General features: G+C 45.2%; 1 protein-coding gene across 1 annotated transcript in view; it reads right to left on the bottom strand.

The window, feature by feature from the left end:
- Positions 1-21939, bottom strand: part of LOC119456331 (coiled-coil domain-containing protein 125-like) — a 260423-nt gene that overhangs the window by 127210 nt on the left and 111274 nt on the right. Inside the window, exon 2 of the mRNA XM_037718042.2 lies at positions 15394-15452. Coding sequence (XP_037573970.1) covers positions 15394-15452 — 59 coding nt within the window. The remainder of the gene's footprint in view (positions 1-15393; positions 15453-21939) is intronic.

The raw sequence follows: 21939 nt of genomic DNA, 5'->3' as shown, positions 1-21939 counted from the left end.
AGTTTTCTTCCGTGGTCATGCTTCTGTGACATCGTCAGTTGTTCGGCCGCCATGCCGATATAACAGTTTTGTATCAGTGCTTTGTGACTATAGAGTCTCTCACTCTATTATGTTTGTGACATTGGCTGAGTGAGAGAGAGACTCAGCCAATGTTGCACCGTGTTTTTGCTGTCTTTGTTTGGGCATCCAGTTGGGAGAGGTGCAGCCGCACGAACTTGTTTCGGCAGGTGAAGGCCGGTGGTTTAGGACTGGGACATTTGTTTGTGCGACAGATTGTAAACAGGTTTTTATTTTTCCGAGATGTTAGAGTCCCATTCCTGCGTACGGTGTGTCAACAAAGACTCGGGCGTGCATTGCCTAATTTTGTGGTGACCACGATATATGTTTCAGGTGGCGTTCGTGGTTTCTTCAGAGAAATTGTTGTAAGTCTCAAATTTCTAAACACATGTTTTTCGATGGAGTATTTGAGTAGCGTTAAAAGGAAAAAAATTGTACAAAGATGTTTGTGACATGGTGTTTCCCGTGCCCTTTTACCGGGCCGTATACTCTGGAGGCCCAGGTGTAAATGTTTTAAAGAGATTTTAAAAAATGCAGGTGTCGCCGGGAACCAAAACCTTTTTTTTTTTTCATGTTACACACTGGAACTTTAACTGTTAAGTCTTTTCTAGAGGAAAGGGGTTTCTTTCTACCTTGGGGTTCCCACTGCCTCATATGCAAGCAGCTTGAGACAATAGACCATGTCTTTCTTCACTGCTGGGAAGGGGTATATTTTTGCGATGTGCTACAAAGAACCATTAAAAAAGAATTACCGCTCGACTCTTACGGGATCAGGTACCTGCCAACAGATAATGAGGATGGTTTTCCGTTTGACCAGATTATGCTGATGGGCCTCCACAGTATATGGCGCTCCAGAATGGCTGGCAATTTTTGTGACCCAGACGCAAGACCAGCACGCATGTACTTCCGCGAAAGTGTGCACAGGTTTCTTGAGATATTGAAAGCACAAACAGATGTTCCTGAGTGGCTGTCAAGGCTGGAGCCTTTGGTAGTGCTCAGGGAATTTTAAAATAACAACACTTGGCCGCAGTGGCATTTTGGCCACTTGAGCGATCTGGCGTATTGTCTATTGTTGTGTGTTCATTTCTTGTACTGTGTCGAAGCCCGGCAATAAAGAAAAAAAAAAAGACATTGGCTGAGTGGCTACGGCGCTTGCTTTGGGATCAAGCGTACGCTAGTTCGAATCCCGCCCGGGCTAGAATTTTTTTCTTAATATCACGCTTTTCTTTTTTTCCCTCTCTGTTTGCCAGCGTGGTCGTTTGAACCCCGGTACCATGGCGGCAGCCGTGGTACCGGGCGCCGACGCGAAGCGGCGGTCGTTGGGGTGTTGCGGAGCGCAGCGTAGCAACACTCCAAATAAAAAAAATGTCGCAGTTTCGCCCTAAGGCCGAAGCAATGAATGCGATAGCAACACAGCAATGTCATACGAAGTAAGGTGAGCGGCTTTGGTAGCAATATGAATTGTAGTAAACATGAGCTGATTAAGTAAGCAGGTGTGCTGCGGCGTAAGTAGACCGACATGAAGAGAGACTCGATGGCCACGAGAAGGCGCGTGTGAAACGGTGGTGTTGATGAGAAGCGCTTCCCGTGGGCAGCGCGTGCGAAGGGACACACCTGTAGCGCTGCACTGCCGATCCGGGCAGCATTGCATGTGTAGCGTGCGTTGGAAAATGTGGCCCGACTATTACTAACTGAATGAACAAGCGTGGTGTGAGCGCGCACAAACAAACATGAATAGATCACACTGAATGACTGCAGACAACGACTGTCAAAACGCCGCAGCGGGCGAAGGTACGTGCGGTCTATCGCTTCAACGGAAACTGAGCGGCTAATGCACAGCGCATAATGGTCAGAGCCGTGTGGAGATAAGAGACGGTGCGGGCGAGCGACGAGCGCGATTGTTGGCAGAGTAGAAGTGCACGGCGATTCGTGCACTTCCACTTTCCCTAGTGTAATAAGAATAATAGTTAAAGGTTCTGAAGCTCAAATACAAACATTTTCGCATTCATAAGGTACCCGCGCCAAGATCGTTCGCTTCCACCGAAGGTTAGGCCTACCGTACCCGCCGAGTCCGTCTATACACTCTATCGGCCCGTCTGGGCTGAGGAATCAACAAGTCTAACGCGGATAACTCACTCTGTAGTTCAGCTTTCCCATCGGTGTTTTTTTAAACAGACCATTCTTTCGTGTCTACAGTGTCAGCGCGCAACAAGCGATGATCGCCGATATGACGCGTCATAAACATACCTATATGTGCTGTCACCGAAGGCTGCCAGCCGCATTGACCGACCGTTTCTAGGTGACCGCTTCTGTCGATTGAATTGCATTGTCGAGCTAAGGAAATGTTGCATTGCCCTTGCGCGAAGAACAAGAAACGGCGGTCAAAATCGGCAGTAACAGCCCGTACAGCGCCCCGGGTCGGCGGTTCATTTAAGACTTTTTTCGGAGTTAATATATCAATCGCAAAAGCAAATCAGTGTTGCAGCATGTGACTTCCAGGCGTACTATGCAATACGGACAATACCTCTTTCGGTCTGGCAGAGGCGTAAGTTGCGGGGCGATAGGCGCATCTACGATGTCTGTGCGTCTGTGCAAAACTGCAACTGTGTCTGCGAGTTGACATGGTAAATTATGAATCGGTAATCACGATTCGGAGTGGCGTATAGTGGTAAGGTTCTGGGATTGCGATCTGTAAGTCGGAGGATCGAATTCTAGCCTTTTTTTGCGTTTTTTTTTTTATTGCAACGCTCTCTGTTCCTTTTCGTATTTGGAAAAAATATATAAGGTAGCCAGGAGGCACGTATTTCTCGCTCTATGGAGCTGCATTTCGCCTCCCAGTATGGCGCGCTTTGCCAACGTCCAGCGCGCGAGACTGCCCATAACTGCAGGCACTGCAATAGGGTTAGTTCGCGTTGATGCGAGCGGCGGCAATTCGCTCGCTGCTGCGGCCGCGCTTACTCACTGAAGCGAGTTTCTGCGGTCATCGAGTGAGATGTGCTCATGTTTGCTTGGGCGCGCGTGACACGGTGCTTGTTAATTTAGTTAGTATGCCTAGGTTTACAAGTTTGCACTGCCGACAAAAATATTATCCTTAATTCGTATAGCTGCCCATTATTTGCTATCGCAATCGATGCTTCACCTTTCAGGCGAAATTGCGACTTACATAGATTCCAACTTGTGCATCGCATAATTTGCATTTTCGGTGGGCGAGCTATTCGTAGCATGAGCACCACGGACAGCAAAGCCCCGGTTTCGCAGAGAAAGCTTCGCTTTAAAGCCGGCCGCCGATATTCTCGTAGTGATTGGGAGGAAGAACTGCGTGGGAAATGCTGCTATGACGATGTCATCTGGCGTGCCGCTCTTTATGCAGGTCCTATGGGCTTGCCTGAAATTGGTCTTTGCCGGGGGAGGAGGCCATCGTCCATTATTATTGCCGACTGTATTAAACAAATTGTGAATATGTATAATACTGCTGGAAAGTTAAAACACGACCGCAAGCTCCTTGTACGCGCAGCTTTTGGTCCAAGAGAACGTTCGACATGTAAAAATATTAAAAGCGATCCAATACGTGCTTCAATGTGCCAGTGGCTATATGCATCTTGCGAAGGCCCGTTATACTGGGATGGTGATTTCGACGAACATCTCATCAGCCCCACGTGAAGATGACATTCTGCGCACCTGCCCTGGGAATCCATGCGTAGACTGGGTTCTTGCTATAAAACGGAACCAATCGCATCCAGGCATCAGTGGACACGGCAACGCTGCCGTCACCTAATGTGCGGCTGCAGGTGCAGGCTTATCGCAAAACATTTGGTTTTCATTCTATTGATCCGTACCCACTGTTGGCGTGTCTGCAAGCAATTATTTAATACATGTTCGAACGCTTTTCGTTTGTAAGCCTGCTACTGAGATATTCGGGGGACGTTGAAGATAATCCTGGGCTTGTAGCTGAATAGATGTGTAAGGAAATAATTTTGGAATGGATAGGACATACTATCCAAACTTCCATAGGTGCAATCAAAACACGATAACTTTACAAAGATGCTTGACATCAAAAACAGACTTTGCTTGATAGAAAGGAGCAACAAACGTAGGTTAACTACATTCCACAGCTCAACTCAAGGTACGTTGCACATCCGTCGCGTAATTTCTTAAATACGCCAATAGCCTATGTATGCCGAACGCAGCTACCGCGGCAACCTCCCTACTGTGGAGACGCTGCTGACACGGCATCGATTGTTATTGTTAACAAATATAGAGAACGGCACGGGCCTGATTTTTCGGCCCGAGCCCGGCCCGGGACCGCTTTACAAGGCCCGAGCCCAGCTCGGGCCCATAATACAAAGCCCGAGCCGGGCCCGGGCGTACATGACCGAGACCAGCCCGGGCCCGACCCGGGCCCGTGTTACTGAGACCGGGCCCGGCCCGGACCCGGGCGTTCATTACTAAGCTTAGCTAGGGCCGGCGTGTGCATGACCAGGCGCGGCCTGTAAGAAAAAAAAAACACCTTTTTTTTACAGGGTGTTTCATTTTAGCTGAACGAAAATTTTAAAAATTGCCTGTAGCAGATAGCACAATTATAATCCTTGATCTTAACTACGCGATGAGGCGCGATGAGATCAACTAAGTTGATCTCAGGAGCAGCAATTGAAGTGGAAAGTAAGGCACCAAGGCAACCAGTAGGTAAGCTCTCCCAAGTAACAAAGGACTTAATAAAGAAACGGCAAAACATGAAAGTGTCAAACTCGAGAGATCAGATAGAATTCGCTGAACTGTCGAAACTGATCAACAAGAAGAAAGTAAGCGATATCCGAAATTATAACGTGGGAAAGATTGAGGAAGCAGTAAAATATGGATGCAGCATGAAATCAGTGAGAAGAAAACTAGGCATAGGACAAGGCAAAATGTATGCACTGAAAGATAAGCAGGGTAATATCATCAGCAATTTCGATGACATAGTAAACGTAACGGAAGAATTCTATACTGACCTGTACAGTACCCAGAGCAGCCAAGCTACTTTCATTCGAAGAAGTGATGAACAGGATACAGAAGCCCCTTCTATAACTAGCGATGAAGTTAGATGGGCCTTGAAAGACATGACCAGAGGAAAAGCTGCTGGAGAAGATGGAATAACAGTCGATTTAATCAAAGATGGAGGAGATATCATGCTCGAAAAGCTTGCGGCCCTTTATACACAATGCCTCACGACTTCAAGTGTACCAGAAAGCTGGAAGAACGCCAACATTATACTCATCCATAAGAAGGGAGACGTTAAAGAATTGAAGAATTATAGACCGATTAGCTTGCTCTCAATATTGTATAAAATATTCACCAAGGTAATTTCAAATAGAATCAGGGCAACACTTGACTACAGCCAACCAAGAAAACAGGCTGGCTTCAGGAAGGGATATTCTACGATGGATCGTATCCATGTCATAAATCAGGTAATCGAGAAATCTGCGGAGTGCAATCAACCTCTCTACATGGCTTTCATAGATTATGAAAAGGCATTTGATTCAGTAGAGATACCAGCAGTCATAGAGGCATTGCGTAATCAAGGAGTACAGGAGGCATACGTGAATATCTTAGCAAACATGTACAAGGATTCCACAGCTACCTTGGTTCTCCACAAGAAAAGTAGAAAGTTACCTATCAAGAAAGGGGTCAGGCAAGGAGACACAATCTCTCCAATGCTATTCACTGCATGCTTAGAAGAAGTATTCAAGTTCTTAGACTGGGAAGGCTTAGGAGTGAGGATCAACGGCGAATATCTCAGCAACCTTCGGTTTGCAGATGACATTGTCCTACTCAGCAACAATGGAGACGAATTACAACAAATGATTGAGGACCTTAATCGAGAAAATGTAAGAATTGGGTTGAAGATGAATATGCAGAAGAGAAAGATAATGTTCAATAGCCTGGCAAGGGAACAAGAATTGAGGATAGCCAGTCAGCCTCTTGAGTCTGTAAAGGAGTACGTTTATCTAGGTCAATTACTCACAGGGGACCCGGATCACGAGAAAGAAATTTACAGAAGAATAAAATTGGGTTGGAGTGCATACGGCAGGCATTACCAAATCCTAACTGGGAGCTTACCACTGTCGTTGAAAAGAAAAGTGTACAATCATTGCATTCTACCGGTGCTAACATATGGGGCAGAAACTTGGAGGTTAACAAAGAAGCTCGAGAACAAGTTAAGGACCGCACAAAGAGCGATGGAACGAAAAATCTTAGGACTAACGTTAAGAGACAGGAAGAGAGCGGTGTGGATCAGAGAACAAACAGGGATAGCCGATATTCTAGTTGACATTAAGCGGAAGAAATGGAGCTGGGCAGGCCATGTAATTCGTAGGATGGATAACCGGTGGACCATTAGGGTTACAGAATGGATACCAAGAGAAGGGAAGCGCAGTCGAGGTCGGCAGAAAACCAGATGGGATGATGAAGTTAGGAAATTTGCAGGCGCAAGTTGGAATACGCTAGCGCAAGACAGGGGTAATTGGAGATCGCAGGGAGAGGCCTTCGTCCTGCAGTGGACATAAAATATAGGCTGATGATGATGATGATGAACCTTTTAATTAATTGTTTTACGGCATATCTTTCAATCTACGAATTATAGCCGCTGAGTTCGCAAGGCGTATCCACTTGGAACGAATTCTCATGGCTAAACCAGTTTCGAGATATTAATTTTCAAAGTGTCCAACGAAATCAATCAAATCACATTAATTTATTCTGCAGTTTACATGCGGGACGATCATTTTGGAGTAAAAGCTACGTACGTAGCTTGACGTGACCCAAAAAACCAGGCAAGGCAATAGTACAGCAAACAGTGCGCACACATGTAAAATAATTCAGATATATTTCCAGCTATAGCTGCAATTCCTCATGGACGAAATAGCTATGAACGAAAAGACAAAGAATATTTCCGTCACGGCGAGTTAACAGAATTGGAAAAAAACTTTTAACAGAATGAATATTAAACAACACTACAATAGCAATACTAGCTATACAAAACAACGCAACACCAGCTATACAGCATAGCATGAGACTGAATTTTACAAGATTAGCATTTGCCAAGAAAAGGTTGACATTATATACTCAGAACCATACACAAAGGCAGTACAATACTCACATCAGATACATTACAAGCGAACAAAGTATGAGCTGAGTTCTTTCTTACTGAAATTATCGGCATTTTTTGTATTTCTTCAAAGTGAATGGTAGGTTATGTACTAACGACTGATGCTTATAGAGTGTTCTCAAGTATGTAATTGACCATATCTCAGGATTTCTTGTGTTCGCATTAATGTGACGACGCTCTAAGGAGGTTAATTGTTTTATGTAGTACCAAGCTAATTCTGACATGGATGGCCTAATGGATGGTCAAAACGCCGAATTGAATAATTACCGTAATTACCCTAATTGACTTACTTAATTATTTTATGGCACATCTTTCAATCTACGAATTGTAGCCGCTGAGTTCGCAAGGTATATCCACTTGGAACGAATTCTCAGGACTGAACCAGTTTCGAGATATTAATTTTCAAAGTGTCCGACGAAATTCACGGGCGTTCCAGTTAACTTTTTGAGGAAAACACTGTTTTATGCATTGAAGCACTAAAGTAACTGGCCTTAGCGCTAAAATAATGCAATAGTATCGACACTGGTAATAGTGAAATCGCAAAAGCGCTAACATGGAAATGGTTTGAAGAGCGGTTATTTGTATAATTTATTTTTCCTTACGCGGAAACAACGCTCGTTTTTGTGGAAAAGAAAAAAAAATTAGCGTAGCTTGCACTGGCGGCGCAATGCTAAAGAAACAGCGGAGCTGATGGGCACCTAGTTAGTCCTGGCTTTTGGACTAGGCTAAGCACTACCAAATCATCCCCAGCATTTCCCGGAATTTATTGATTATTGATCAATTATTGACTAGCTATTGAATTGGTATCAATTGCCTATTGATGACAGGCTGAGTTTAAGTAGTTCCCACCATTCTTAGCTAGACTTACCCAGGTTCAGCTTTGCTAGTTCACAGGTGTATGTCATTACGCTTGGATCCTGCACTGCTGCCAGGATCGGCCCACATTTTTGGATTCAGCAGACACATTACGCCCGGCTGAAACAGCTCCACTGTTAAAAATGAGAACTTCATCTGTTTTGCTATTTTCTTCGATAAGATATGCAGTCATCTGGCACGTGTCACTTCAGCTTAGCACATAATGCATTGAAGCATGCAATGCATAACGGTCGCGTGTGCTCGAAGGCCTACTTAGGCCTTTTAATGAGCGGGCCCGAGTCTGGCCAGGGCCCGTGGCTTCAAGCCCGGGCCCGGCACGAGCCCGCCGACAAACGCTTCGGACGGCCCGGGCCCATGCAGTGCTCTAAACAGATATGCCCATAAATTTCTATGAAAAGCTACAAACCTAGGTGGACGACATTCCTAAGCTCCACTCAAGGTACGTTGCACATAAGTCGCGTAATTTCTTTCCTAAGCCCATCGCCTATGTATGCCCAGCACAGCTGCCATGGCAACCTCCCTGTTATGAAGACATCGCTGAAACAGTATTGATTGTTTTTGGTAATAGATATGGCAATACATCTCCATGAGGAGCAACAAACCTAGGTTAACTACATTCCACAGCTCAACTCAAGGTACGTTGCACATCTGTCGCGTAATTTCTTAACTACGCCAATGGCCTATGTATGCCCACTGCAGCTACCACGGCAACCTCCCTATACTGTGGAGACGCTGCTGAGGCGGTATCGATTGTTATTTGTAATAGATATGCCAATAAATTTCTATGAAAAGCTACAAACCTAGGTGAACTACATTCCTAAGCTTCACTCAAGGTACGTTGCACATCCGTCGCGTAATTTCTTAACTACGCCAATAGCCTATGTATGCCCACTGCAGCTACCGCGGCAACCTCCCTATACTGTGGAGACGCTGCTGAGGCGGTATCGATTGTTATTTGTAATAGATATGCCAATAATTCTCCGTGAGGAGCAACAAACCTAGGTGAACTACATTCCTAAGCTTCACTCAAGGTACGTTGCACATAGGTCGCGTAATTTCTTAACTACGCCAATAGCCTATGTATGCCCAACGCAGCTACCGCGGCAACCTCCCTACTGTGGAGACTTTGCTGAGGCGGTATCGATTGTTATTTGTAATAGATATGCCAATAATATTCCGTGAGGAGCAACAAACCTAGATTAACTACATTCCACAGACAGTGTTGCCAGGTCCGACGAGGCGGCGTAGCCAAAAACTACAGAAGTTGTAGCACAAATGTAGCCAAACACAAAAAAGTGCAACAAATTTCGTGGCCAAATATAGCCATTTTTATTTGCAGTGTTATTTGTGTATACGTTTTCACATTCGACAACGGCAATCCTTTTTGCACAACCCGTCGTAACAAAACGTCCGTGCCGCCGTGACGGTCGGCCCTTGACATCAAAAGCGACATCATGCTCGCACGGAACACGTTTTGGTTGGGCCCGGAAGCTCTTACGTTCCAGCGAATCGCCGCAGAGGGCGAAATCAGTGCTTTTATTTTATGACAGATAGTGCTAAGTCATTATTTTAATTATTTACAGTAATATGAACTACGAACTGTGCTTTTTGGCTGTCGTGAACGCAAAATAATGTTTAGCATAGTCTATCTCTCACGTCATCTCTGCCTACGGCGTGGAAGTTCAGCTGTCGAGCGATCTGCGACGTGCTTACGGCTTCTTTTTTTATGAGCTAAAATAAGCCCTTGGCGCTATGATATCTCACGTAGATGATATCTATGATATCTCATCATCATTCCTTGTTTCCTCATTTTTTTTAATTAGCTTGGCTTGGGTTAGCTGGTACATGCTCTATATACTGTCCATTTACATCAACCTGGTCGCCATCTTAGGTCTCTAGCACGGTCAGAACATGCGTTAAAATAAAGTTTCAAACAACAGATGCCACTCGATGTCTGAATCGGTGTAAGCGAAGCTTTAAAAGATTACTGCGCAAAACGGCACACTAGTGTAAAAAGCGCGCAGTCGTTTTCGGCGACGAGCACGTCCCGAACGTAACTCGCTCGAAATGGTGAAAGTCGCGACGGCGCACAAAGAGCAAAGGCAAACAACAAATTGATAACAGTGGTTACGCTGTGAAAGCCGGCTACTGTCAAAAAGCAAGCCATGTTGATGTGCTAATAAAGTTTTAGAATAGGGGCCCCCAAAGTTTGGGGCCCCAAAGAGTTTTGCGGGTGTTAGCGTTGGGGCATGTAGGAGTTAACAGTTTTAGGATAGGTGTTATGCGTTTGCGGATAGCGTGTCGCGCTTGCAGCGTCACTACGCCGTCAAAGAAAAGCTGTTATAAATATTAAAATAAAATATACCATTTATGACAACAAGAGTAATTTAGATTATCGTGATTTCGCGTTTAATAAAAATTTAGAACTTATTCTATTAGCAGCAAGCAACTTGCTGCGCTTAGTTTTGAGTAACCAACTTTACGTACCTTCACCCAGCCAAGTCAATCCGTGTTAGGCCTACGAGCCGTGAAATCGACAATTGAATTCGGAATCAGCGGCGTGTAATGAATCAATCTTCATTAGACATGTTAGTTGAGAGAAACTGATAACCGCAATCACTTCTCCTAGCTTACGAACTTCACGCGTTACCACGAATCGAGCCCAGTTTGGTGCTGGGTTAGAGCCGTCGCTTCGATGGGCGCCGCCATGTTTGTTGACGAAAGCTTTTGGAGTTCCCGCTAAGTCGATGAAATAGCGTGCCCGACGCAAAACCCAAACACAATTTGCGTCTTGCGCATGCGCAGTGGCTTCGACGCTATTTCTATGGGGCCCCAAAACGTTTGAGGCCCCTATTCTAAAACTCTACAATAATTTCTGGGGTCTTACGTGCCAAAACCACGATATGATTGGGAGGCATGACGCAGTGGGGGACTCCAGATTAATTTTTGCTACCTCGCGTTCTTCAACCTGCACTTAAATCTAAGTACACGGGTGTTCCTGCATTTTGCCTTGATGGAAATCTGGCCGCCGTAGCCGGGAATCAAACTCGCGTCCTCGAACCAGTAGCGCGACACCTCACAAGCTAAGCTAACCCGGTGGGTGAAGTTCATGTGACGTGGTGCACTGATGTCATCGGGGCAAACATGTTTCGATATTAGCAAAATGAGTATCTGCATCCGTGACGCTACGGGAAAAGCATCTAGAAGTAAAAGCACCAGAACCCACCTTTGGGTCGGGGTCTTGCTCCCATTGTTTTTTCTACGTTCTCGCATACTTGGCCCACTTCCAGATGTTTGGATTCTCCTCTCTGAGGAGGATTCGATCTTACGTCCAACCTATCGAAATGAATATCGAATGTAAGCACGAACAAAAATTCATCTAGCAGGAGAAGGAAAATGGCAGTAAAGCTTCGCGCGAGAAACGTGGAGTAGGTCGAAAACTGTGCCCGGCGCGTTACTTCACCCAGAAGACCTGGCCATGAACACACTGGAGCGTGTCACCCACCTGTGCTTCCCTTCTTTCATGTCGGTGCCACGATCGCCCGACGGCCCCGACCCTATGATATTGCTCTCCCTTCCTAAGCATAGCCATGTTAGTACAGTGTACTGTGAAAAACCCACTTCTCCCAGGTTCATCCCGATGCCCGGGGATCGCTTGCATAAAGGTCAAGCGGGGTGTAAGTTTAAGTGTATCAAAGAACGGCGCCGAGAGGGATGAGAAGGGGGAGGGGGGTCATTTCGCGCACACACACACGCACAGCCACGCGGCCGGCTCAGCCAAATAAAACATAGCCTTCGAGATTTGCTTCTACCCGATAAGAGCCACCTCGGGAGCGTGGATTAGGGCGCCACTTAAAGCCCAAACAAAGCTAAGTCGCAGATTTGCAGTAGCCCAAATATAGCCACATAGCCAACTCGTCCAAGTCGACGCCAAAATTTTTTTCCTGTAGCCCAACTTGGCTATATATAGTCAAACCTGGCAACACTGTGACCACAGCTCAACTCAAGGTACTTTGCACATCCGTCGCGTAATTTCTTAACTACGCCAATAGCCTATGTATTCCCAACGCAGCTACCGCGGCAACCTCCCTACTACGGAGACGCTGCTGAGACGGTATTGATTGTTATTGGTAATAGATATGCCAATAAATCTCCAGGAGGAGCAACGATCCTAGGTGAACTAAAATTCTACAGCTCAACGCAAGGAACGCTGCACATCCATTGCGCAATTTCTTTCCTACGCCAATAGGCTATGTATGTTCAACACAACTACCACGGAAACCTCCCTGCTGTGGAGATGCTGCTCAGGCAGTATCGATTGTCGTTGTTAATAGATGTGCCAATAAATCTCCAGGAGGAGCAAGGAGCTTAGGTGAATAAGTTCTAGAGCTCAACTCAAGGAACGTTGCACATGAGTCGCGCAATTTCTTTCCTACACAAATAGCCTATGTATATTGAACACAACTACCATGGCAACCTCCCTACTGTGGAGACGCTGCTGAGGTGCTATCGATTGTTATTGGTAATAGATATGCCAATAAATCTCCAGGAGGAGCAACGATCCTAGGTGAACTAAAATTCTACAGCTCAACTGAAGGAACGTTGCACATCCATTGCGCAATTTCTTTCCTACGCCAATAGCCTATGTATGTTCAACACAACTACCATGGCAATCTCTTTATTACTGTGAAGACGCTGCTGAGACGGTGTCGATTGTTATTGGTAATAGATATGCCGATAATTCTCCATGAGAACCAACGAACCTACGTGAATGAAATTATACAGCTGAACTCAATCTATGTTGCACATCTTTCATACAGCCTCGTCCCTACGCCAATAGCCTATGTATGCCCAACTCAGCTACCTTGACAACCTGCGTGCTGCGGACACGCCGCTGTGACTATATCGATTGTTAGTGTTATCACATGGACAGTGTTTTCACTTTGATTTCGTTGTGAAATAAAGCAATCGCGCAAGGAACGGAAGCTCTATCTCTCTCTTTGTGCGTGCGTGTCTTTTAATGTGTGAGGGAGAGATTGAGATAGCTAAATGTGCAGCCGGAAGACGACGATTCACGAATCTTGCGACAAATGTTAGTTGTTCCAAGCATGTCTCGCTTCTACGGTAGCCTGTAATTCTTTTTTTTCGATTACCGTGTTTAGAAGTGCTTTTCAGTGACGGGTACTTAGTTGTTCAGCCATATGAAGTGAAGTGACGGTGGGCGTTACGTTAACCGAGGGCGCCGCTTTTAGGATATGCCATCATTCTCAAAAACGTTTCCGGTGGCAGTCTTTTTAGAGCGCAGCTCTTGGGCGCCCGTTCCTGCGGCGAGCGTCGGCGTTGACGTCACTAGCGAACGAGAACAAAAAAAGATGAGAGCTAACGCGGCGCGCAGCGGGGGATGAAAAACATGGCAGTTTTGCCCGAAATGCGAAGCATCGTTAGCGATAGCAAATTAGTAGACAGCTATACGAAGTAAGGATAGTAGTGTTATCGGCCGTATAAAGTTGTAAATATTCACTTACTGACTAAATAAACAACACGGTGTCACGCGCGCACAGGTAAACATGAACACCATCTCGCTCGATGACCGCGGAAACTCGTCAAAACGGTGGAGGGAGAAAGTGCGCCAGCGGCAGCGAGCAAATTGACCTTCGCGCTGGCTTTCGCTGCAACGCGAACTAAACGTCGAAAGAACAGTGCATACGAAGCTATCGGAACTCGATCGGCGCATGCACTCTGTACCCATCACAGATCGCTTTGAAGATGAGGGACCCGCGGGCGCACACTTCGGCCACATCGTAGATAGATTTCAAGATAGGCGCCCGCGCGGCAGCTCAGTGAGCAGCAGCCGCAAGAGCAGAGCGCACCCCCCACCATCTCCTGCTCCCGAGGCCTCGCGCTCGAGGGATGACCACGCGCGCTTCCGGCCGCCTTCCTCTCTCGCGTGCGCGAGATAAGCTGCGGTTGCAGGCTCACCCTCGCACGCTTTCACTTGCACACACAGCGTACGGCGCGCGGCGACGGTTTTATCGCCGTTGGACTTTATACGGAACCTCAAAGGCGATGACGACGGCAAAAATGCGCTTGGAGTGTCCGTATAATTGCTATCGCAATAAAAGCGGCGAGAGCGAAGAGGCGTGAGGCGGACAACGGAGAGGAGGGTATGGCGAAAGCGTGAGAAAAAAAGCGTTGAGAGGCAACGATGGCTACGAGATGGCGCCAGAGTAGCGCTCATCGTCTGGGAGGTCTGTTAGAGGCGGCTTCTGTGAATCGCGCCCATGCTCAACCATGCGCTGGCACTCGGGATCTCCAGATTAGCGAGGCAGTCGCGGCACACTTATATATATATATATATATAAGTAACTGGATTTTTCAATGGGCCAAGCGTATTTAGGAAAATCAGAAGCACAACTTCGCGGTTATCTTAGGTTTATTATTTTCCCAACAGTTTCGGTCCGTGGACCGACCTTTTTCAAGGGATACAGATTTTCCTGTATCCCTTGAAAAAGGTCGGTGCACCGACCGAAACTGTTGGGAAAATAATAAACCTAAGATAACCGCTTCTGATTTTCATATATATATATATATATATATATATATATATATAATTTATTTCCCATGAAAAGAATTACATGGTGGGGTTCTGGATAAAAAACACCGTTTGCAACGTGCCGCACGAGACCGATTGTCCGCGCCAGGCCATATATCGCGAAATGAAACTGTGTGTAAAGCTGCGGTCAAATTTCGCATTAGGGAGTATCGTAATCGGCGGTGAATATTTTTATGAAGTTTTTTCTTCCCCAAAATACATGAAAAAAAGAGAACACTTTACTTTGCCTAACAGGGAAATGAGAGCAACCAATGAATTTTCCGGTCGCTTCACTGCAGAGTAAATTTGTTTATTGTGAGAATTTTGGCATTAAAATGTGGAGTGTATTTGCACGTGCCTTAGCGTTCTTGCACAAATTACTGTTACCTATCACTCCAGCGTCACCAAAGAAAGGTAGAAATAGTAAATGTGTTTCCTGGGGACTAGGTGCCCCACTTACCCCAACATGACCTTTTATTAGTTAGTTTAGACTATGGCACTGCTTTGCCGGTTGAGGTATATAAGCGGGAACATTAGGCGACATACCGACCGGCCCGGCAGCAGCAATCACGCCAAACACTGGGAAATTTTCGCTGATGCCGTGGCCTTCAAGGTTAGCATGGCCATATGAGAGCGTTCACCTGATAGGTGCACCCTACAGCCCTCCGCATCGCAGCGACACCTCGTGGTCAAAGGTCTGAAGGCTGTGTTGAGAAAGGCGGCCTACCTCGTCGTCGTGCGCGCTGCTGGCGTCCAGGCAGCCCACGGCCACTGGCGGGGTTTCTCCTGCACGTACGGGTTATGCTCACTGATGTGCACTCAACGAAAAAGCCGGTTACCAAAATGGCACATTGAGAGGTGCACGAATGTGCAGCACTAATCAGTTCAGTCAATTTTTTAGCAGTATATCTTCTGCTTCCACAGCGCTTACAAAAGCCACAGAAGGAAACCCGCTTGCCTCGCGCTTGCAAAGCTCGGGGCGTTGACACCTTACAGCGGCATTGCTTGCACCATAAATTGAAGGAGTGCCAGATTTCACGGCGTGTCGATGGCCACAGAATCTGACTGCGCTGAACGATACGAGGGATTCAGGCGTTTCTCGTGCCAAACCCACGATATGATTATAAGGCACGCCGTATAGTAGAGGAATCCGGATTATTTTGACCAACTGCATCGGGCTCTTTAACGTGCACCTAAATCTAAGTACGCCAGCATTTTTGCCTGTCTTCTCCATAATGCGGCCTCCGCGTCCGTGTCGTCGAGCTCATCAGCGCAACGCTGTAGCCACTAGAAACAACGGCCGCGGCATGCCCTCGCGAATGGTCGTACGGCTCTCGGCTCCTTTCCTCCACGACCGCAGATTTCGCACTCACGTGTAATAAATCACCAGAACTCAAAATACCCCGCCAGCACGACCCCCTACCCTTAAAAAAATTGTTGCAGGACACCTGGCATAAAACGATGTGCGATTCGGCCCCCCAAAAACATTCCAGGCTACGCCACTGGTTTCTTCAGTCGTGGCTCATTTCACCGTCAAAGCATTTTGTATTTTTGTATTTCGCATTTTCAAGTTGCAAAGCCTAGCGCATTGATTTCTTTTACATCTTTTACAAACGAGCAATGCTGTCGCTATGTCCCCAGGAGCAACGCGTTCTGGACGTGTATATGCGGGAAATAAATAGGTACACGCGAGGGGTGGAGGCCCATCGGCAACAGCATCCGTAATCTTTACTAACATTCGGAGTGTTTTTCCTAAGAGAGACAGTTTGAACAGTTTAATTAACGATACTGGAGCTGATATTGTTGTACTAACGGAAACCTGGCTCTCCGACAAAATAGAGACAGACGAGCTCTTTCAGTGCAACAAGAAATTTACTGTGTATCGGCTAGACCGCGTCGATAGGATAGGCAGTGGTGTTTTAATTGCTATTAACTCTAGTTTTGAATCGTTCCTTTTGAGTGTGACTACTAATCTATCTGTTGGTTTAAAAAAATAATCATAGGTGTCTGTTATCGTCCACCTACTCCCGATTGTAATTTTGCAGAAAAAATTCATGACACCCTAAGCGAAATATCTGTTCGATTTCCTGGTTCACCTATGTTTCTTTTAGGAGACTTTAATTTCCCAACTATTGACTGGTCACGTTTCTACCGCTTTTCAAATCCGGCATCTACAGAGGCTACCGGATTTGTTAACGTTTGCGCAGATTTTAACCTTGCACAGCTCGTTACCAAACCAACACGTGTCACGCCCATGTGCCTGGCTTAAGCGACCATGACATCTTACACTTTACAATTTCCATCCCCCCTACAAAAGTAAAGAAGCACACCAAATATATTAGGGACTACAAAAAAGCTAACTTTAACGCTATAAACTCTGAGCTATCAGCCTTTCTTGACTACTTCCTTGGGACACATGTAGACTTATCAGTTCAAGAAATGTGGTTGTCTTTTAAAACTACAGTAATGCATCTCATCAACAAATATATTCCACTTAGAGTCATTCATCAATCTTCTAACGCCCCTTGGTACAATAACCATCTGAAAGATTATCCAACAAAAAATGCAGACTTTTTCGTTCCGCTAAAAGGTCATTAAACGCTGAAAGATGGTTGGCATATACATCCCAAACGCTTGGAACATCATGAAATGTACTAAAGACAGCATTGTAAGTCTCGTAAACGATTCAGGGGATCAAGTTCCGAATAATCTTTGCGTTTCTGTACTAAACAACACATTTTCCCAATCATTCTGCACAGCTAATACAAGTGACTATCCCCCTTTTACATCCGTTAACTTTCTGGCGATGGATCGCATTACCCTAGACCCAGCAGGTATCCGAGCCAGAATTTTCAAGGTAAAGCGGTCATCATCATGTGGTATTGATGGTATTAATTCCAAGTTTCTCCAAAACACTGCAGAATACAGCTCCATCATACTCACCTTTATTTTTACCAGACCACTTAACGACAGTGCCCTACCCATTGACTGGAAAACTGGTAAGGTGACCCCGCTTTTTAAATCGGGAAACCCACATGATCCTTTGAATTACAGACCCATCTCATTAACTTCGGTACCCTGCAAAATTTTTGAGCACATCATTTTCACTCACCTTGTAAAGTTTCTTGAATCAAACAATTTTTTAGCCCTTATCAACACGGGTTCAGGAAATCTTTTTCTTGTGAAACACAATTGATAACATTCACTAAAGACTTGCATGCCGCATGCGTTCTTGGACTCGGGTTTTGCGACGGACTGTATTTTTTTAGACTTTTCTAAAGCCTTTGATAAAGTTAATCACCAGTTACTTATCTACAAGCTAAGCGTTCTAAATATTGACCCCTTAATATTCAAATGGATTTTCATCTTTCTTTGTAGTCGTACCCAATATGTAACCATCAATGATAATGACTCACCAGAGGTACCAGTAGATTCGGGTGTACCTCAAGGCTCTGTATTGGCGCCTTTACCCTTCCTCATTTATATTAACAACCTACCTAATCAAATCACTAGTTCTGTTTGTTTATTTGCCGACAATTGCGTAATTTACCGAAAAATTACTAATGATTCTGATATGGTTACATTACAATCAGACCTTGATAACGTTAACACCTCAAAATGTAAATTCATGAGAATCTCACGTAGCAAAGTATCTTTTTTTAACTACCATCTTAATAGCATCCCACTCGAAGCAGTATCGTGTTACCAATACCTCGGAGTGCACATTACAAATATCTCATGGAAACGACATATCGAACACATTACATCCAAAGCTAACCGCATGCTGGGCTATTTGAAACGAAATCTTGCACTCGCACCTTCTCCCTTGAAAAAAACAGTTATATGTCACCTACATTCGGCCTAACCTAGAGTATGCATCATCTATATGGGACCCTCATCAATTAACATTAATTAACAGCTTAGAAGCTGTACATAATCGGTCGGTTCCTTTTATTCTTAACAATTACCAGCGCACAGCAAGCGTAACTAGCATGAAACTTGCACTAAACATATCTCTCCTTTCTAAACGCAGAAAAATCGCTCGCCTTTGCATGTTCCATAAAATATACTATTAAATTCCCACACTCAAGTCACGCTTTATCGAACCAGCCTCTTTTACCTCTGCACGCTTGGACCATCGTCATAAGGTGAACATCCCATTCCACAAAACGTCCACCTATGGTAATTCATTTCTTCCAAAATCATGCCAGGAATGGAATCACCTACCGGATCCACTAGTTTATATTGACCCTTTTCGCAGCGATCCCGTGGGCGCTGCCATGTTTGATCACGTGGTGACGCGTTCACTGCTTGCCTCAACTGCCTCCGTTGCCTCCTTGTTTATTATGAAAGTGTAATGTGGTCACCCAGTAATGAAAATTTAATGTGGTCACCCAGTAATGGTCAACATAACGAGCCGGATCGGCAAACATATGATACAGATCCAATGCATTTGTTGGAATCGACCTGAAGCGGAGCTTTCATGCAACGGTCAATTAAATTCCATAAAACCAACTGCAATGTGTACAATTGTCCTTATTTTAATTCAATGCAACACGAACTCCTATGCAATACAGTTCACAACTTTACCTTCATGTAATGATTGACCCTTTTCGCGGTGATCCCGTAGGCGCTGCCATGTTTGATCACGTGGTGACGCGTCCATTGCTTGCCTCAACGGCCTCAACTGCCTCCTTGTTTACCATAGATGTGTATGACGCCGGCGCGGCTTAGAAAACCTCTGTTTTCGGAGATATCGTAGACGGTGACTAGGTGGACGACACAAAGCTTTGATAACAGCTTCAGAGAATATGCAAAAGCGTTTCGGAGCTCATTAAGCTATGTCCAAACGGTGCAAGCAGCGTATATGGTGCTTGTTCTAAAAGCGGGGCTAGATATGTATTTCAAGGTATCCAAGCTTTCAGATTATGAATTCAGTCAGGATTAGTTTGTTTTGGTCTTTGTTCTTTATTCAGCAAATATTTTGAAGCAGTGGCTAGTCAGTTTCTGACTCCGTGAAGTTCCTCGGTGCGGCCACTATCTGATTGATTATTTTCTGTCTAATCGGTCGCGGGTGTGCTCAGTTCCGATAGATTTGTTCTTGCTGCGCACAAGGCTTGAAACGTAGCTGTTTTGTAATACCTTGTAGCGAATATATATTACAGCTAGTAACTCGCTTACTCTTGTGGACCGTCACGAAACATTGAGCTTCGACCATTCGTGCGCCATAGGTGTAGTCCGTCATTTATTGTACGTATACAGTGCGCATATATTCAAGTGTGCGCCCATTCACTTATTCTTGATACGTCGGCGATAGAGTGGGCGTAAGTTTTCCTGCCTTTGGGACAGATCTGTATAGATAACGTGCACGAAACTTACTATGACAGGAAGCGGCGCTACTCCCTTTGTCATGGTTTGACGAGTGGCGGATACAAGGCTGGCGGATGAGCAAATTTCTGTATCCTCGAGGAAAGCCGTGCATCACGAGGTGCCGGTAACACGTTCGGACAGTTGCAGCAGCGGTCGGCGAACTTGGCCACACAGATTCATTCTACTCCTTAACATGCTAGTCACTATTTTTGCAGCCAACTATTGCACACGTCTTCAATCCACATGATTCAATCTAGCATGATTAGAGCACAGTGTGTTAGCGAAAACTCAGTTGCATTTCCGACAGCTGATCGCACAAAAGCAAGGTAGAAGCGGTGATGGTTTCGTATTCGTGCGCGGTCGCTGAGGAGAGGTATGGCGCGCCGCCGTGAGCGCCATCTCGTTTCTCTAAAACAAACTGCTCCGCGAAAAGGGTCAATAACTAACACCGATGACTTCCGTAAGGCACTTACTAACGCTGTCTAGTATGCCTTGATGTGAATGTATAGCGAATCAGTTCCGTTTTCTCCTGATCAGTATTGTTTATAAGTTATTTCTACTTTCTATTTTCTTTATTTTCTATCATTCTGTGCTTTCTGTGCACTTTCATCACAAGGTATCGCCCACGCTGCAAATATCTAGAGCCTGTGACGGTCGCATCGATGACTGACCAACATATCTGAGCATGGGCAGTCATTTAAAATATTTTCTTTCTAGCCGAATCGACCGAACACGTGAATTAGGTATGCGTGATGTCGCACTTGCCTTACTTGAATGACGAGTCGCACTTTCTTGTTCTCAAGTGAACTCTGTTCGGATCAACGATGCGAGTGATCTTGTAACATTTCAATCGTGAATATCAGATTTGTGCTAGAGCCCGTCGTAACGCGTTTGCCTTTCGTAGTCCTTGATAAATCACGTTGAGCAAGCGCGCACAGCTAAGAACTTTGACTAAAAAAATACCTTCCACACGTTTAGCTTTTCGAACTTTTATACCACGGATAACGTAGATGCTTACACAAGTTCGTATGACATACTAGGAATTTTATATCATTTTACGGCGAACCTTTATAGGTTTTGCGACGTTTATCATGCATGTGTTGTTTTCTAAAATAACTTGCTGTCCACGTTACTGATAATATTTCATGGAACATGCTTAATAACCAAACGTTAACCACGTGGTCGGCATGGTTTAACGATGTTTTAACGTAGTATCTCTTTCTGCAACTTCACCAAAACATTTGTTATAAAGGTCTAAAGAAATTTATACCACATTTTAACGTGATCAAAGCTGCAGTATACCCTTTGTGTTTGGGGCACATTGTGATAGTTATGTAAGATATAGAACGTGAGGTATGCTAGAAGCGTTCGTCGACTACAGTTGACCTCCACGCACGCTTGAGTCTGTCTTAATATGCTTTCGACGTCTCTTTATAAGTAATATTGCAGCTTTGTTATCGTTAGGCTAGTGTTTCTCGTCTTGGGCACCTTTCACAGAATATACGAGAAAAATTACGGTCTACACCTTTTAAATCCTCCCACTACACCTTGCTCATCTTGCATTGAGCACTAAATTAAGGTCGCTATACTATGCAAGGCATTCGCATAAATGTTGTTCCAAGACATTCGTGCCAAGAAAAAGCTATGGATTGAAACCACCTGCCCGCCTCTAACGCCTCCACTACTAATTAAACCATGCATGTTTGATCAAATCAGCCTAGTGAAACTTAGATGCAATAAGTAAAAAAGTCACCGCATATCCACGAAGTGAATGATGATGAGTGGGCGAAGCACCGGGGGATCATTCGGGTAACCGTGAATCCCCCGTACATTGCCCACTATATTGATCGTATATGGTATTGAGGTTAGGACTTCGTTTTCCCTTAAGACTGCCTTGTGATCA

Source organism: Dermacentor silvarum, chromosome 1 (genome assembly GCF_013339745.2).
Source record: "Dermacentor silvarum isolate Dsil-2018 chromosome 1, BIME_Dsil_1.4, whole genome shotgun sequence".
In the NCBI taxonomy this organism is placed as follows: Eukaryota; Metazoa; Arthropoda; class Arachnida; order Ixodida; family Ixodidae; genus Dermacentor; species Dermacentor silvarum.
Note: the sequence above shows the minus strand (reverse complement) of the source record. Positions and strands in the feature narration are given on the sequence as shown.